At 38.5% G+C, this 19,417-nt stretch overlaps 1 protein-coding gene and 1 long non-coding RNA gene across 7 annotated transcripts in view; one reads left to right on the top strand and one right to left on the bottom strand.

Annotated features, from left to right (window-relative positions):
* The first annotated feature begins 96 nt into the window (after window positions 1-96).
* Window positions 97-19,417, top strand: part of arid4b (AT-rich interaction domain 4B) — a 47,236-nt gene continuing 27,915 nt past the window's right edge. For 2 of the 6 annotated variants that reach the window (XM_008430259.2, XM_008430256.2), the window contains exons 1-3: window positions 97-275; window positions 2,260-2,308; window positions 17,235-17,345. In XM_008430259.2, coding sequence (XP_008428481.1) covers window positions 2,303-2,308; window positions 17,235-17,345 — 117 coding nt within the window. In that variant the 5' untranslated portion in view covers window positions 97-275; window positions 2,260-2,302. Of the gene's footprint in view, window positions 276-309; window positions 672-705; window positions 758-801; window positions 1,153-2,259; window positions 2,309-17,234; window positions 17,346-19,417 lie in introns of those variants that run through there. The other 4 variants (XM_008430260.2, XM_008430258.1, XM_017308862.1 and 1 more) reach the window with 4 other exon arrangements.
* Window positions 1,192-5,139, bottom strand: LOC103477263 (uncharacterized). Its single transcript, XR_535607.2, has 3 exons — window positions 4,741-5,139; window positions 4,552-4,617; window positions 1,192-2,283 (listed from the first exon to the last, which is right to left on the bottom strand). It is a non-coding gene; the product is annotated as an uncharacterized LOC103477263 (long non-coding RNA).

Genomic DNA, 19,417 nt, shown 5'->3' with positions numbered 1-19,417 from the left:
CCAATGGGCAGTCGTGCTTTTGAAGAGAGGCGGGATTATTCTCGACGTCAATCATTCTCAGAAGGCGGAGGATCACAGAAAGAGCTAGGTTAGAGCAGCTACTCAACAAGGCAAACAGCAGCTCGGAGCGAAAACCACTTTTACCAGTCCGCATCCAACATCCACCGGGATTCAACGGACGTTAAAGCCTGTCATTCTTTCCACATAAATGTCCCTATGGATTACTAATACATTATCGTCGAAGAGCAAACGCGTTCCTCAGCTTGACAGCAAAGGTAAGTGTTGCTTTTGTTCGCCAAAGCGGTCGCTATTTTGAACATTTTACTGGCATGCTTCCCTGCTGGTACTAAGCCAACCGTGACTGTAGCTAACTTGTTAACTAATGGTGTGTTGCACTTTAGCAGGGGGCGGCTTGAGGGGGAAATGAATGAGAGAACGGACAACTTGATGATAAAGTTCTGTTGTGGTGAGCACAAATTAGGCTGATGAGCGCAGTGAAAGGTTATGCTCCTTCGAGGTTGAATAGTTTCCAGGGTTTCTGGACGTGGCTAACCGTAGCGTTGTATTGCTGCTGAGCGGAGGAATCCTCGGAGAGGCTTCAGTCGAGCAGTGCCTGTCACGGACGTTGGAAAGTGATATTACTCGAAACAATCAGGGGGGACTCGTTGAAGGTGGGTTTTTTTTTATGTGTGTGTGTATTTGACATGGCTGCGGGACGCGAGTCGTCGACCAGCGATCCAACGGCGTAGTTTAACAGGTAAACTGCACTGTCAGGAGATTCTTTTGTGCCATCGGTGTCGTTAGCTTCTCACGACCGACTTGTCCCGGTGTAGGCTTGGAGCAGATGGGCTGCCTCGTTGTATCGAGGAACCCCGATCTGATGCGATCCCGTTTCGGAAGGGGAGAAGTCCCAGTGTTGTGTGCGTGATAAACAATGTGTGGGGGGAAAAAGGGAATCAATCAGTAATCGGGTTTAAACGGACATGTTTCTGGACTAGCTGCGCTGTCGGCGGCGGTCAGTCATTCTCTCGTTGAACTGTCTGGGGCGGATGATCTCGTATCCTCCGCGACCATTCCCGAGCCACAGAAATGCGGGGCTGCTGCCGACCTTGGCTCTTGTCTCAACAATAAAACGTCGGAAGACTCGAAGATGTGAGTCTTCTTTTTTTGTTGTTTTTGTATTTTTTTTTCCTTCCTCGGGCTTGACCTTGCTGCAAACCGCTCCGTCGACTTGTTTCTTTGTCAGCTCAATCAAAAAAACAGTCAGCGAAATGTCGGAGCTGTCGATAAAGAAAACATTTTCAGAGCGAGCAAAGTGAGTTTTCACATGCCTCTCACTTTGTTTAACTCAACGCTGTCGCTGTGTTGCGGTTTAACGACGTGACATGTTTATATAAAGGGTTTGTGACTGTGTTTCACGGAGTTATTATCGCTCAATTTTTTATTTATTTATTTTTTTGCTGTCGCGTGTACTCTGCAGAGAGCAAGCAGCGAGACGAGAGAGGGAGAGAGAGAGAGCGAAAATGAACAGTTAAAAAAAGACAAAAGAGATTTGTGTCGGAGGGGGAAATTGTGTTTAAGCATTTGCTAGCTGAAAATTGCGTGTACGGTCCCAGCAATTTTTTTTTAGCTCTGGTGTTCCTCCTTTCTGTCCGACTGTCAGCTACAGAAATGGCGTCATCCCTCTGCTGTACTGTTGGTAGAGTCAGTGCGGTGCAGACGGTGGAGGCAGAGCACCGTGAGGCTCTCAGCGAGTATTAAACGACCACATTATCCGTGTTATCTGTGCCGAGCGACGAAAGGCAGGGAGGACTTCCATGTTGCACAGCGAGTAGTTACTTTGTGTTCTTCGGAGCCAGAGAGCCGAGTCTGACTGACTTGACTGGCAACAGAACACCAGGCGTTACATAAACGGCTTTAAGCACTATGCGAACGAGAGAGTGATCAGCCTGCCACGGCTTTACTTTCTGAATGTGACTCGAATGCCCAAGCACACACACACACACACACACACACACACACTCACTCACACACCCATCCCTGGTCCTCCCGCAACAGATCAGTGGCTAAATCAGGATGTTTAATAATAATAGAGATAAAAATTTAAAAAACCACAGCAAATGAGGCGGTTTTTATTATTTTTTTCGTGCACCACTGTAGCAAAAGAAGTGATGTCATCATAACATAACCGTGTCTTGTTGTGCTAGACTGAAGTTGGCCACCCTCTGTAATGCATAATCTCCATCCTCCCTTTTGCAGCCTCGGATTCCTCACACTGGTCACCTAGAGGACTCATAGAGAGATGAAGGTATGTTCATTCATTTTTCATGCATTTGGGGCGTTCGAATAGCAAAGCTTAGTTTCTTTTTGCAGCTGTAATGATGAAATGTGCTTTTTCTTCCTGCTTTTGCTCAGAGGATAAATGCAGGTGTAAATATCAGCATTCATGAACTAGACTAGTCTTTTAAATAAAAATGTGATGATTAATATGCTTAAAATTAAGTTTTTGTTGCGTTTTAAGTTCTGCTGCAGGGTGTGGATGTAATTGAAAATTGTGTAAATGTTGTATACGTTAAAAGCATTCGAGAAGTGACATTGTTTACCCAGCTTTATTCTGTTTGGAGATGTGTCCCAACTGCCATTCACTGGGGAATATTCCTTCTTCTTCTTTAAGTGTCGCTGTGCCTTTAGATATTTTCATGTTATGGGGGCGACACACCATTCCTGACAAATTTCTGTTTTTATTCGCCGCTTGCAGCTCAACGGAGAGCAAATCACAAGCATGCTGATACGTTTTGTGATTGAGGTGATGGCGATGAGGCACAGATCAGACTCTTTTTTTTTCCAGGCAAATACTGACTTGAGGTCAGAATTGCTATTTTCCCCAAGGACTATAGCACAGAAAAGACAACAATATGCTGCAAGCGCTTTGAAAATGAAGGACTTACAAGATTATCCCCATGTTTCAAAGCATATTTCTCTAACCTTTATCTGGTTCTTATTAAACTTCCAAAAGTGGCAAATGAGAGTGCATGCTGATGGATGACGCATTGAACAGAAAGTGTTGGCTGTTTTTGATTTTGATTAGTTTAATTAATAGAAAAAGTATTTTTCAGAATGTGATTTCCTGATGAGAGAAAATTCTCCGGTTCCGATCTCTGGTCTGTTGGTGAAGCAGCTGTGATAATGACCTGCAGTGTGGCGCTTTGCCCTCACTGTTCTTTCACTTCATTATCATCCGCCACCGGCTAACAGACAGGTGAAAAGGGAACCACAGAGTCTTTCTTGATAAACAAAATATTCTGAAACGGAGAAATCTCACTCAACTCTCCATATTAAATGGGGAAGTTAATCTGATATGATACAAAACATTTAACTGTCTGTTTCCAGACTGCATTTAGACTTGTAGCACTGACTCGAGCGACAGTATGTGTGACAGCTACGACAGATGGTTTGTGTCATAGGCGTGTGTTGAAAAGCTTTTCACCTTCATAGAAATGACAAAATTCTTAAACTAATGCTTGATTGACACTCAAACTATCTTTGCTGTTTCATTTTCTACAGCCACGTTTAAATAGAGGTGTTATCACCATTTAATCAATATCTATCTTTTTTTATCGCTGCTGAATATAGTGGCGGTTTCCACTTTTCCCTTTGAGTTTTCTGACTGTATTGGTGCTGGAGGAGGAGGAGGAGTCAGCTTCTCTCAGTGCTGCTCTGTCTGATGTTTGTTTAGGACTTATTGTCACTCCGCCTTATGATTCCCAGCCTTTTTAAATCTGCTGTGCACTCTTATTTCACTTTAACAACTGTTTCAAATTTATTAGACACTTGTTTAGATTTTAAGGTCAGGCTTTTACATTATTAGCCATCAAGTTAATGCTTTACAGATCTGGAATAAAGACTAATATGAGCTTGGGCTTGAAATTAAAGCAAATTTTTGAAAGGCATTGTTTAGTGTAATTTTGTGCAAGTTGTACATTTTTGCCCATAAGTAAAACACTTTATTACAGTGATTTGCAAAATTATTGATACTCCTTTTACTTGTTCACATGTTATTATATTACAACTACATACTTCAGTATAGTTTAATAAGATTATATTTTACATGGTTGTGAGGCTGCAAAAGATTCAAACTTGGCTATGGGTACACCTTGCAACATTACAACAAACCTAAACATTAAGTCAGCGCTAAAGGGAATGGTTTGGTTCAAAGCATTTCCATGTGTTGGAGTGGTCCAAAAATATTTGGAAGAATGTGTTCTTTTCATATGAGATGATCTTGGTATATATGCTAATCAAAGATGGGCAGATGGGATGGAAAAATGTATGGAGCGAAGTGCAAGAATACAACTTTTTAAGAACTGCTTAAGACTGGGGAGAAAGTCCAGATTCCAGCACTACAAAGACACTAAACATACAAACAGAGATACAATATTGATGTTGGAATGACCTAGTCAAAGTTTTGTGTATTTGATTATGGCCCTACTGTCCAATCTGACTGAGATTGAGCAATTTCAGTCTCGATGTGCAAAGTTGATTGAAATGTACCTTATTTGGATAATTTGTAACTCATATCCTCCAATTATCTTCAAAAAGTTGCAATGGATGATGATGCTGTGGGCAAGAAAAATCTCCAGTAGCAGTCAGTCTCAGAACAAATCTGAAAATGTCTCTAACTTAAGACGCTGTGTAATAGTGTCTTCTGCAACATAGTCAAAATTCACAAATATGACATACTAATATCACACTTTACAGGCAGCAGAGAAGATATCCCACAGTAAGATGTCCGGGATGACACCATCAGTTGTTGGCAAGCTCAGCTAATCCACGTCATTTGCTTTTGCCGCTCCTCTTTAATCTCTGTTTGGCTGTATGATTAGAAACCCGGGAAGAGATGGTTTGAACTTCCTCCTTTTTCTCTCTGCTCTTTGGTCCTGCTCTGCACCGATGAAGCCTCCTTTTTTAACTCCTCTCAGGTTTGGGGTTGTAGTTCAAGTATTTGTTGAGCTTTTGAGATGCTAATCAGCTGCTCCTGGTTGTAACAACGAAACCACATTGTTGCCAAGGTTACGCATCATAACAACTGTCTGAAAGTAAAAAAAAAAAAAAAAGAGCAAAAATCCTTCCAGCTGCACAGCATCCAAAACCAAAAGAAATATGTAATGCTTAAAAGAAAAGAGGGGGAAAAAATAATAAAAAATCTGCAGAAAGAACAACACGGAACAACTCCAACAACTGCAATTTTATTAAACTATGGCTGTACAAGTTGATTTAGTAGAACTTAATACAAATGCATGCCACTTGTTTCAGATTTTTATTTATACATAAATATAAGAAAATCATCTCTCTTTCACCTTATATGCAATCCTAATAAAATGCACTGAGGTTTGTTGTTGTGAAGTGACAAATTGTTAAAAAAACAAAACAAGAAATCCCTGAAGGGATAGGAATACTTATACAAGGCAGTATAATCACATTTCTTTATGATGTGGATGAAACATTTTTAGTGGAGTTACTCATGCTTTAGCTGCTTCAGTGATAGTTAACAGCATGTGGTGCTGCGGTAATATGCTACATAATCATGCAGTTGAAGAGGGCCTCAGCAGGTCAGATACATTAGTCTCCTTAACGTTCTCTTCTGGTAAAAAACGTCTCTGTTAGATGTACATAAAGCACCTTTTAAGTGTGTAAATATACATTTGGATCTACACAGTAAGGTGTAGCGTTTAAAATCCACACTTGGAAATGTGAAGATAATGTTTCAAGTGTCTATAACGTAAATGTTGCAGAGTTTCTTTTCGACAAAGTTGCAATATTGTTCACTTTAATAGTCATGCATCTTGGAGTTATGTACTCCAGATTTCTTTTATTTTTATTTTACTGTTTGGAAATTAAAAAGCGGTTGCTTGGCTGGAAAAGCAACTTGGAAAAGGACAAAAATAATAGTCCTTCATTTATCCTGGAGAAGGGAAAATCAGCATTGATGTTTTCTTTACCCCAAATGTTTGCAACAAGTGCCAAACTAAAGGCATTTAAATTATTATTATTTTCCCCACCGAGTTTAGAGCTGCCATGGCATTGCCAAGGTAACTCCCGCTGAAGCGCCCGTCACTGGGGCTGTGGTCATTTTGGTTCGCACAAAGACGTGATTCACAGCAGGATTATTGTATGTGTGAGCCCGGCTGGTGAGGGAGCTTAATTCTTTCCTGCATGCCCCTTACATGTTCCTTTGTTCAGCCTACAAGGCTGTTTGCTGGGGAACAATGCAGTGGATTAGACACTATTGCTTAGTGCTTTAGCAACGTACTGTTCCTAAATGTTATGTTTAAAACATGCAGATCTTAAGCATAAATAAAATTAGTGCATTGCAGTTCCTCAAGTGAAAGTAAATGGGTGATGTAATGGTGTTTATTGGACCACCAGATTTAAGTTTTTCAATGTGACGCTGCTTCCTTCACTTCAACCTGACGGCTGTACGACAAGGCAGGATTACAGGCTTAGTAAGGTAACTTTCAAACTGAACGGTGAGTTTGCTGTTTCACAAAGCTGATAACTAAATCTTCTCAGAAGTTTCAGTTTATGAGACAACTCATGTGAAGTGCTTTAATGAAACGATGAAAAAGACATGGATACATGAACAGAGGTTCGTCTCACCCCTCTTTCTCTCAGAATTTAACCGTTGACTTTTGGGGAAAGTAACCCTCATTGAGGGTAATTAATGCCTAACCTAGAACAGAACCTGATTACTAAAAATCTTACTCTGTTACTTTTGAGTTCTTCTTGACTCCTCATGAGTTTTCTTTATTAGGATGTAGAGACGAAACAAATCAGGCCTTTCTTTGGCTTTTGCTAGTTTCTGAGTTTTTCTGAGCTTTGATATTCTGCTATTAAACTATATTGCACATCAACAAAAAATTGTTGAAGATATAGAGCATTAAAGCAAAAAATTTGCTTTTAAGGCCAACCGAAAGTGAACAAATTACATGATTATACTTGTTTGTATATCAAAGCATGTCTTTAAATTCTCAATACATTTTTTTAAAACTAAACTCAAAACAAAATGCAACAAAGTACCTTTTGATCGGTGCTGTGTTTACTGACAGAAAACTGAAGCAGTTAATGAACAGAAAATATATATTTGACCTGCCAAAGGATAATTGGCCAATTTTTTGGTGCCTCACTGGTTCTAATAAATTTGCTTTTTGTTTGTTTATTGTTATTTGGGCATGCAGAACATCAGACTTGCAAAAAAAAAGTAAATAACCAAATTATGACCATGCATTAAAAACTCACAAATCCCCACAGCATAACAACATTGTGCAACATTTTAAATACTCTTTTGAGAGTTTAAATCACCAATTGGCAAGCAGAATATTGATAGCTGAAGATCATATTTATTGTATAAGTTAAAGATGTTTAATTTTTTAAATTATAAAATTAAAAATACATTTCATCAGTGAGCATTTTTCTCATCAAGATTTTGCATCCAGCGGCGCTCTCTGGAATTTCCTGGAGTTTAGAAATGTATCTGAAGCCATTAGTGTGTTTTTTCACCAGGAAGACATCTTAAGGAAGGTCTCTTTGCTTCAGTGAGAAATATTTTTATACACCATCAGTTAATATCAAAACAGGTGAATTGATTTGTATGTTGCATCAATGCTTTCTAATTACTGACGGATTTCAGCTAGTTTCTAGGCTTTTTATGCCGTTATGCACATCTTTTTCTTCATGTGTTGAATATTTAATTCCTTGGTGTTCTACTTCATTATACATGCCTTAATTTATGATGTTTTTATTTTCTTTGTACGTATGGATTACTGAAGTCGTTTGAAATGCATTAACTTTAGAGAAACTTGTATGGCATTTGGAAAACGGCGCATCTGAGAGTGGCATTTACTTTCCTTAGTGCTGATCGGCTGTATCCCCCAAAAAGTGCAAATAAGCATCAGTGTAGACGTTAGCGTACGCCTAAGACAGTTTCTACTGTTCGTGTTGATGAACATTAAGGTGCATTTGGTACTTGAACTATTAAAATTAAAGATATCATTGAAACAGTGAAAGCTTTGAAGCACTCACTGAACAAATCCATGGAGCCGATGGCAGGAGTCAGTCACTTACAGTATGAGTGAGGCCACAGCTGCACCATCTTTATTCCAGCTTTAACCTTTTATTGGTGGCCAGGAAGCATCTTTTTTGCTAACCTTTACAATAAGAGGTCTGTTGTCACTCATACTGTCCAAGAACAGAACTATAGGCTCTAGCGTGTGTTCAGCTGTGGAGGTGGTTGTTAAATTTTTCATGACTTGATAGTTTTTATTGAGCAGCAACTGATCTCACTCTGCAGCTGCGAGTGTCACCTTGACATGCTTTGGTGTGTTTCTGTAAACAGCTTCCCTCCTTAAATAATCCTGAGAAGACATTAGGTCACTTGTAATCAACAATTTAAACACTTCTTTTTTTATTTCAGCCTTTTTACTCATGTTATTTTGACTTTAAAAGTAGCTAAAGCTAAGACAAATTCTTGTAAGCAGTGCAGATTGGTTTCTTTCCATGTCAGCCCCCGGTGTGTTTTGTCACTGCATGCCAAGTCCCATTTGTATGTTTAATCAAGCACATGTGCCTGGAGTGTCTTCCACATCAGTAGCATTAGATGAACGTCTTGATGGCTCCTCATTGAGTCCTTGCACATAGCAGCAGAGGTGGTACTCAAGGCTTGTAAAAGATGCTGCTGTTAGTGTTAATATTCCTGACAGAATTGTAGCAGAGAAGAGGACGGTATTTTTATACTTCTCATCGATTGAGGAGTTTTCCTCCATTGAGCTTAGTCATCCTGAATTGTTATTTTTCTTTGTCTTTGAGGAGGACTCGTTGTCAATTAGTACTATTAGATTCCGTGAAACTAAAAATGTTTCTTTTCAGACAGCTGGAGGTTTAAAAGTAGTCCTTGCAATCTGTGCAATGAATGGAATTTTCTTTCATAGTTTTACTGAATGCGGGGAGGCGGGGTAGGACTAGAAACAAACTGTCCTCTGTTATTGTTGGCATACAGGAGCATGACAAATGTAAGTCTGGCCTCAGAAGACAGGCTGTTATTTCTCCTCATTGTTGAGCTGTGTAGGTTTGGCTACGCAGCTGTCAGGAAAACCCAAGCTGCCCTCAATGACTAGGAAGTAAAAATGATGAACAGCATTAAAGAGAAATGATCAGAGTCAAAAGTGTTGCAGCTCTTCTGCTCTGACTGGCAGAAGAGCTGCTCTGCTAGTGGAACTGGTTGATGGGTCACGTGAAACTGGAGACTGCCGGTCCTCAGACCCATCGCCTCCAGACGGCCATGATGGGCTCTGAAAAAAGAGGCTAAAGTTCAACGGCATCTTTTTCTCAAACCTACCTGTTTTACTTAAAAAGCAGTTAGTACTAGATGTGTACCGGTCAGAAATTTGTGTCTGATTTCCTAGCTCCAGTTTTTTGCAAACATGACCAATTCTGATTTCACTTTGATGACTGTAATTAATTTTAAGCTTTTTTTTCCCCCAGTCTTTCTGCCTTCAGTGGCCATGAATGATTTACTTAACAGCAGTGGTGACGTCACACTGTGTGTGTGTGTTTGAACAGTTGCTGTAAAAACTTTTCTTTACTATTTCAGAATGAAGGCAAAGTGCCTGTGGAGTAAATATTTATAAACTTCCCTTTGCTAGCACAAATTAGCCTGGATTGATATCAGTCAGAGTCTATTCCCTTAGAAATATATAGTGGACCCCAGTCTGTTCATGGTGGAGTATTTGTAAAGCCACCTATTCATAGATTTTTGTTTTTATAGAGCATTTGTAAAATATTCTAAAGAAGAAAGCTCTGGAAGGTGAAAATGTAATTTCAATGTACTTAACATGCTATTGGCTGGTACTAATCCAGCAGCCAATCCAGTAACGGCAACCAGGAAAACTGTGAATGTTATCTTCTGAAATACCGCTACGGCAGTTTGCATGGTGTGTATTCATGCATATTAAAGTATATTTGGTGTTTTTACTATTAAAATAGACAATTATTCCTGATTTCCTGCTCCTTTTTGCCCCCCACAATGTTGGGTACAAAACAACAAAAACTACTAAACGGTGAAAGAGTGAAATCTTATGGGAGCCTGGATGAACAGATGGCATGGCTCTGTTGCAGTTTCCTTTCAAATAGCTTCATTTTAAACTCTTAATTGATACTAGTTTTTTTCTTCAAACAGCAACTTTAACTCTAAATAATCTAAACTCCTGTACAACTTGCTAGATGTTAAGTTGGGAGTGTGTGTTCATGCTCACCAATTGGGCTGTTCAAGTCGAAAATGGTATGATTCTGTTGACCGCAAGATTTCGCTGCACATCTGTTTTTTACTATGTTTCTGTAGCTGTTTGTTGCTGATGTTTCCATTAAAAAATGCACTGCAAAGCTCAGCAGTCGTGCATGTCACGAGTTCTCAGAGTACTTACATTACTTTGAATTTATGGGGGAAAATGACAAAAACAGTATTACAGCAAAATGCATTGTGCGTGGGTGATAATAAACCACTTTCTCTGGCATGAGATATGCACTGCATTTATTAGATTGATGAAGTCATTAATATTACATTTCATTTGTGTCAGGACTCCTGAGTGCAGAATTGTTTTTTTTTTGGTTTCTACAACAAGATAAATTATGTAAAGTTCTGCTTTTTGAGTCGACTAAACATCCTTGAAACTCCTTTTATAGGGAGACGGATTACAATAGACTGCCACACACTCTGCTTTGTCGGAGGCATGACACCTGTTTTTATGAACCTCTCAATTCTAGTTACTTGCCTGGCATTAACTACAACTCCTGGCTGATTTATGCAACTTTGTTGTAAAAACCGAATTGAGTAAAATCTTTCACTTAGTTGGAAAGACCTCTCTTGTTTATCTTGTAATTATTAGTTAATAGAAAGAGGTGTTACTTCTCACATTTGCAGAGTAGCTGTAAAGCAGTGTTTTCACTACAGATAAGTACATACAGTTTGATATTTTCTATGTTAGCTTGTCCTTAATCGTTACCCATTAATGACAAAAGGTTGAGCAGAATCTCAGACTCTAACATAAGCTCAAAGTACTGTGTGCCTGTATGCAGGCATCTGTTCATCTGATTTGTTGTTTTTCCTGTCTGACTTTTTTGTTTAATACTTTTCTCTCATGCTGTGTAAAGTCGGTAGAGGTTCCAAGTGTTAAAAAAGCCAAATTTCTTAACTTCTATCTTGGCTCTAAAGGTTAAAAAAATAAACCTTTGTAAAGCTGATCTCCGAAAATGTTTTTGTTTCCCCCACCACAGAACAACTAAAGGTGGTAAAAGCTTAATAAAAAGGAAATTCATATCTAATCTCTGAGATTGGATGAGTATTTAAAATTGCCTTTTCTTTCATTGCTTTGTAAATGACTCTCAGCTGGGATTTTTAAAACGCATATATCAATAATTCCTACGACTTTTCAGTCTCTGGCGGTGGAAGTGTGTATGGTTAAAAAATGTGAAGAGGGAAGGGGGGGGGGCAAGAACAAGGCAGCTGAAAATCTCTTTGAAGGTTGCTGAAGAGTGATGACATTTAATTTGGGAGACCAAACGCCCCTATTAATGCGTAATATAATCTCTACCCAAGACAAAAGTAGTGATAAATTCTGCATCTTGAATGTGAGCTCATCAAGTAAAGATTTATAAAGTGTGGAGGAGGTCAGAAGAGTTGTCTGAGAGTAGCTTGGTGCCCTAACAAATCGGCACGCTGTGGATACATTTAAAGATGCATTGTGTTTTGCAGTTTGTTTTCGATTCACAGTAGGGGAAATAAGTTGAAGCAGATGCCAGTTATCATGGATTAATATTGTTTTGAGAGAGCAGCTATTGATTTAACAAGCTCTACACACCTCAGCAGATATTTTATGTGAGGGAAAACATCTAAAAATAAAAACCACCCCAAAAGAAGCCATTTCTTCTGGAATAGACTTTTTGTTCATAAACTGAACCTCTGCCTGTGCTATATGTCCACTGCTTAGACAAAGTTAGGTACTGGGCACAATTCAAAATATTATTTTTAAGCTAAGATATAAGCTAAGATATATTCATGCAGTAGTCTTGTCACTGTTGTACTGTCTGCATGAAATGATGCTAGCATCACTGCTAGCACATCTGGTTGAATTATGGAGTCAGAGAGATTGCTAGGGAGTCGATCAAAAACAGAAGTACTTCCTTGTATTACTTGTTGCTGCATGTGATGCATGTGTAATTACTGTCATAAATAGTACATCATTGAACAAAAAAGCAGTGGTGGTGGTGTTTTATTCTTTAAGCCACATCTGGCTAAGCAGCTCATTTACCAAAAGTTGAAAGTTGACGTGCGGGGTTATTGTATCTCAACACTTGGTTAGCTGGAAGATCCTCCTCGACACCAAGACGCCTGTAATCGTTTTCTACAACATGGAGGTTTTATTATGGTGTCTATTTAAAACACAGGAACCTATGTCTTGCCATAGAGATAAAAAAAAACTTGACAAGTTCCTCAAACTTTTTATCCTCTTTGAATTGTTTCAAGTACTAAAAATTTGAATTAATACGCAACATATCAATTTCTGTTGTCCTTTCCGCTGTACTTCCTCTGCATCTATTTGCGCCTCACCAGATTGGTTTTCTTTTACCTGTGGTACATAAATATATGGCCTTGCCCCCTTTCAGATTACCAGACAAATCCATAACATTTTATAATAGTTTGACTATGAGACTCTTCCTTGTTGTTTTGCTTGTAGGAATTAATGGGAAGCTGTGTTTGTTTCTAGGCCTTCAATTGATGTTAAGGTTTCTCTATATCAGTTCAGTTTGTTTAATAAGTGTCAGAAATAGGGCTTCCAAAACGTAAGATTTAAACTGGCAGCATGAAAAGTGCAAATGCATCAAACTTGTGATATAAGATCCTTCTAAATATAGCAACCAAGCAGTCGATTGCGATTGCGGTGTTGCACACACTCATTTTGGAATGCTGGTTGCGATTCTTTAATGTCTACACATGAATTCAGAATCATAATCTATGGCTAAATACACGCCGTATGTCTCCCATTTAATTTATTTTAACAGTTACATGCTTATAGCAAAAGATCCCAACCTGCAAGCAGTTTCCACATGTGAGCTGATTATCTCCCTAAATTCGTATATCCACTGTGCAATTATGCATCGCAGAGGCAACATCTGGTGTAAGTGATTAGTCACTTTTAATTGCTCTTTGTGCTGCTAATCACTGGTGTAGTTTGTAGCTGCGAACAGTTATCTGCAGCCTCTCAAAGAATTCTGTTTGCTCCTTGTTAAGTGTGCACAATGAAAGAACAATCTTAGTTTCTTATTCTTTCTTAGTCTTATTAGCAGCTTGTAATATAGAAATATACTGAGAAGAGCTTGTCTGCAGCGAGGGCTTTAATTTCAGCTTGTAGTGAATAAAAGCACAACTACTGTGGAGGATTTTATGGACATCCTGTTAATGTCTTTTTTTCTACTAATCATAATAATCCATTTAATCACATATTAACTTTTCTAACCACAAAATAAATGTATTTGATCATCCTTTGATGTAATGCTGGATCAATAATAGTTTCCACAAAGTTAAAACTGGCTGAGAAGAAGCAAAAGGTGTGTCCTATACATCTTCTAAAGAGAAGAACCGCTGGACTGCATTAAAACAAAATCTAACATTACAAATTGATACTTTTATCTAATCTTTTAACAAAAAAATCTAAACTTGTACAGCTGCAAATTAAAGCTTATCTATTGTTAATGTTATAATAATGTTGTCTTACCATTTGTTTCCATTTTTTCTTTTTCAGAAATAAATCTAAAACTTTTCTTGAAACTTTTTAGGTTTCAATGGTGCAGATTATGCTCCATTTTCTTCTCTTCTGCTCTTTATTAAATAACACAAGAACATCCAGTCAGTCTGTTTGCAGACAAGCTCAAAATATCGCATACCTGTGGACGATTCAGGTTAAACTTACCCTTTTTATTTTGCGAGCCTTTTTTTTCCATTTAAAAGTAATTTTAGCATTTTGAAGTGTCCCAACTTGAATTTGTGGGGACAGCTAAAGATTAGGATGATGGCCAGGAGACAAAATACCTGTGAGAAAAAAACTGATCAGCACTTTGTAAGAAAGGTTTGCTGTAATGCCAAAAAGCTTCATAGTTTTTGAAGTTACTTTTTTTTTCTTGAAACATAAATAACACAATTTTTTTCAAAACATTTATCTCATTACACATCATTTTATTATCTCAAAAGAGGTTCCTGTTCCATTTCCTATCAAACAGATTTGCTGATTGAATGGAAATCATTTATTTTTCAGTAATTTTCGGCTTAACTGTATGTGCTTGGGTAGAGACTGGAGTCTGCTGCTTTACACGTTTTTATGACTGTGCTTATAAGTGTGTTTTTAATGGAATTACAGCTAAAGCACACTGGAGCAACTGTGTCACACACATCATTTCTTGCCAGTAACACAAACGGAAAGGGTCACGGTTAAGATGAAGCTGTTCATTGGACTTTAGCCAAGGGTAGTTCCTTCATTAGTAGTGATGCTTGAACACAGAACAACACTGAAAAAGCACTGGTGTGTTTCTCCCTGTAGTAAGCCAGACGTCCAACACCCATTTTATGTGCAACTCTGTGTATTGACTCAGCCAAGTTACACCCCATGTGTTTTTTGTTTTGTTTTTTTTTTTGACAAATGTTTGTGTATACTGTATGTGATCAGTTGGGGGCTGCTTTGTGGCGCAGTTGGTAGAGCTGTTGCCTTGCAGCAAGAAGGTTCTGGGTTCGATTCCCGGCCTGTGGTCTTTCTGCATGGAGTTTGCATGTTCTCCCTGTGCATGCGTAGGCTTTCTCCGGGTACTCCGGTTTCCTCCCACAGTCCAAAAAACATGACTGTCAGGTTAATTGACCTCTCCAAATTTCCCCTAGGTGTGAGTGTGTGTGTGCATGGTTGTTTGTCCTGTGTGTCTCTGTGTTGCCCTGCGACAGACTGGCGACCTGTCCAGGGTGAACCCCGCCTCTCGCCCGAAACGTTGGCTGGAGATGGGCACCAGCAACCCTCCCGACCCCACTGAGGGAAAAGGGTGCAAGAAAATGGATGGATGGATGGATGTGATCAGTTGTTACAATCTTATGGGAACTTTGTATAAAGCCATTTAAATCTGAGTTAGAGGAACAAAGACTCCAGAAACTCAGGGAGGATCAATTTTGGGTGTAATCAAACTAAATCAAAGCAAAGCATTCCAACAATAGATGAGTGATTATTTGAGGGTGAGTTAGGTTGAATCCAATTAAACTATTGTTGACTGTGTAACACTGATTAAACTTGCTATGAAAACCGTTAATTTCCTTTAAAACAGAAGTGCTATTTTTTTTTATAATCAAACTTCTTTACGAAAGAAAACATTTAATTTAGATACAACACAATTGTATGTAGAAACCATACTGTTAGATACTTTTTATTAGGTGAAACTGTGTCTCTGCTTTGTAAAACATGGCAGTCGGGAAGGTAAAACTGGAAACATGAAGAATGTGGGGGAAAAACTAATTTTCAAAGGCGTGAAATTGATATCTAAAGCCCCGATAGGTGGCGCTGTTTTACTTTCCATGTGATGACTGACTGATTTAGTTGGGGGAGAGGAAACTCAATGGACCCCAAGCATTAATACTAATCAGTAATTTAAGCAGAACACAATCAGGTTATGGTAGACAAAGTAATAATGATGTTATAAATTTTAAGTGCATCTTCTTAGTTTTATTATTTCTTTAAGAAACACGTGTAAACAAGAGCTTTACAAAAACTGTAACTTTCACAAATTTTTTGCATTGTACTGTTGTTAGATGAGTCTTTTTGCTAAATAAATTCAGAACTACAAAAATGAATTAAAAAAATAAAATATTAATAAAAAAAATGTTAAATTACGTTTATCATTAGCAGTTTTCTGGCCACTCTCTGGTCTACAAAAAAACTGACATGAAAATACTAATATCGATTTATTTCTTGTAACCGACAGTCAGGTGTTGTACAATTTACCTTCAGTGTTCCAATCTTATTTTATTGAAAAACACTGAACAATAGTTGTGAAACAATACAAACGTCTTTTAGCTGCACATGAGGTAATTTTCTCAAGTGTAAATAAAAAGTTCGGAGCATTGCTGTCCAAACTACTAAATTTAATAAATTAAACTGAAAAACGTTCCCCTAGTCTTTCTCTTTTCACAGTTTGAAAACAAGCAAAAGTTGCACAACAGGTTAGACTACAGACCTGTTTTGAGCCTCTTGCCCCAAAAGTGCACTGCATTACTTTCACAAAGTTTTGAGGTTAGTTGAGGAAAACTAACAAAACAAGTTAATCCACCAAGTGTCCAGAGTTTTAGTTTCCTTGTCGTGCACAAAGAAAATACCGACATGCAGCAGCTTTGTGGCTATTTAAATGTAAATAAGATTGGTTTCACACGTAAGCATTCGCAAGATTGCATTTCATCTACAATTAAGGAAATTGGGGCTGATCGATCAGTGCACCCCTAGTTTTTTTGTTTTTAAGGACGATATGTGGCACTCCTTTCCTTTCCGTGCTGTGACTGTGTTTTTCACGACCGGTAGCAACAAGTGGGGGAGGAGCTCACAAGAGGAGGAAACTTTACTTTCTCAAGAATCTCATTAAAAGGAGTATAAACCACAGAAGTCATATAATAGACATTGTGGGCATTTTTTTCATACTTTTTATGAAGATCCCTGCCTAATACCATTGATATTGGTGCTTTAATTTCACTTATTGTTTATTTTGTTGAAATACTTCCTTTAAATCTCTCAACACATTTTCTAAATCAGAAACATCCCCTTCCTCTATTCACACACACCCTGCTCTCTCTAAATATGTTCCTGATTGGGGGGGGGCTTGATAAACATCCAATAACGACACAAAATGGTGCTGCATGTTTGGAGTAGCTTCGTCTTTGCAATAATGAAAGCCACAGTGAAGTGGCGTTTTTTTTGTTTGCTTCCTCAGAGGCTTGTTTTCCAATACCATCAGCAGATGGTATGTGTTTTCCGTGGATGAAACCCTGAGCTTGGTGGATTTTTCACAATGCCGGCCTACGCTGCGTAAAACACCAGCCTTGGCTCGGAGAATGCACTTGTGCCAGTAAGCTACATATCGATTAACCGAGTTTGCTTTCATTTCCACAGACTCTAGAGGAGCCCCCCTACCTGACGGTAGGGACGGACGTGAGCGCAAAGTACAGAGGGGCTTTCTGTGAAGCCAAGATTAAGACCGCCAAGAGGCTTGTCAAGGCCAAGGTAAGTCGTGATTCAGAATGCTCATGTGGCGAAATTAAAAATTAATTGTCTGCCTCGGCTGCTGTTGGCTTGGAAGCGCGCGTCTTTGTTTGGAGTGGCTACAGTGGAGATAAAACGGCTCTGTAGATCTAAAGCCGATGGCGAGTTGGACACATTCAAAGCCCTCCTTTAAAGATCGGCTTGTTGAGATGATTAGACTGTGCTTATGGTATTAGAGTCTGCCACATTGATACTCTTATGATTAGATGCACATTTTAATTACTTCACTGGAAGAAGTCCAGCTGTGTTGCTTGCAGGAGCTCCACCACCTGGTTCGTGTTGTTTGTACTGCTTGTATGTGGCTGAAAGAGTGATCAGGATCCCAGCTGCGATCAGTGCCCACTCACTACCTCCGGTTCCCCTCTTATCCGCAGCTTCTGCGCACTTTGTGGCAGACAGAACAGCTGCCGCCTGCCAATCCCCTTCCTTCGATTTTACATCTTTCCTATGAAGGCATTTCATGATACACATAGTACTGTCTCTGGTTTCCCAGTGGGGCAGAAGCATCTGGATAATGCAATAGAGACCCATCTTTCGTTACGCCGGAGTGTGTGGGAGGAACAAAGATTGGCTGCTGGCTCTTTCACCGAGTCAGTTCACTGTGGTTCCCCTTGTAGAAACAAAGAAGCGACGACATCCTGCTTCTCTGCCTCACCGACTTAAATCATCAATGACTTGCTGTTTCGCTCCCATTCACAGGATCAAACACCCGTGACGAAGCAAACCGCAAGATTTTCTTAGTGTAGATGATGTTGGCTAAGAAGAAGCAAGCAGTGCAGCCTCAGCTAGTAAATTCATTACCATACTAATTGGCTCAGTGTCAGATTTGTTTTGGGGAAGCTCTAATGAGAGCATGAGCTTTGTTGCACAAATGTTGAAACATGACTATTATTCGGTGGTTGGCTTTACCATGAATATTCTACTGTAATGGAGTCTTCTTCACCTTATTTACTTACTGTGCTTCATTAATTTTTGTCTGCTTGTTCAGCTAAGTCAGTAACTACAGCGGTAACTGTTGTTTTACGAGACAAGGTGAAATGAAGTGAATGAGTCTCGCTCTGTATAGTGCAACCTGTGCTAGAGGACCTGTAAGGAGGCAATTAATGCCTCAGAGATCTATTATGCGTGAGAACCAGTCCAACAAATACTGACAAGTGTGTAGAGACATGTTGTGTATTCATGAATTTACTTTTTGCACTGATTTTGTGAAAGATTTTATTTATTTTTTAATTACAGTTGTTGAGGTTTGAATGTGTAGAGCAGGGCAGTGTGGAAATCCTATCACAATAAAATATTTAATATTGATATCCATATATATCATGATATAAAATATCATGATATAACTAAATATAACTATTTTTGTTCAGTGTTCCATGGTACTATTAAGTGAGATCATAAGATATCAGGTTGTTGTTTTTTTTTTTACATTAAAGATTTATTTTTAAAAGTTGAACATGTCATTGAATATTATACAGTTTCCATTGAAAAATATGAGGTATATTTAAGCCTGTTACAATGATCAATAAATCAATTAATTGCATGATAAATGAAAACAAACTCAATAATTTTCATTGACCTGATTTACCATTTATTTCTCTTTCTACCAAAAACTGGATGATGAAGGTCTTCAGTTTGGTAGTTTGGTCTCAACTAGCCCTTTTTTGAAGGGCCGTTTTGTTTACAAAGACTTCAAAATTCATTTTATTTGTCGATGTTTATTTATTTTGGATATTTTCAAAATGTCTTCCAGTTCCACTGTTAGAATTTAAAATTTACCGATCTTTGAGAATGTGTTTATTATTTTGTCATTACCATGACATTATTTTAAAAATGGTCTCAAAACAACAATATTATTGTTTATCGCAATAACGTCTGGATTAATTTATCGTTCAGAAAAATTTGTTCTTGTGACAGGCCTAATTATATTATATGCTAAAATCTTCAAGCGTTACAGAAAAACTTAACAAAAATGGACACATTGTTTTTTTTTTTTACTGAAGTCAAATAAATAAAATAGGGATTGGAATATAAAT

The sequence above is a fragment of the Poecilia reticulata genome, linkage group LG15 (genome assembly GCF_000633615.1).
Source record: "Poecilia reticulata strain Guanapo linkage group LG15, Guppy_female_1.0+MT, whole genome shotgun sequence".
NCBI classification, from domain to species: Eukaryota; Metazoa; Chordata; class Actinopteri; order Cyprinodontiformes; family Poeciliidae; genus Poecilia; species Poecilia reticulata.
Note: the sequence above shows the minus strand (reverse complement) of the source record. Positions and strands in the feature narration are given on the sequence as shown.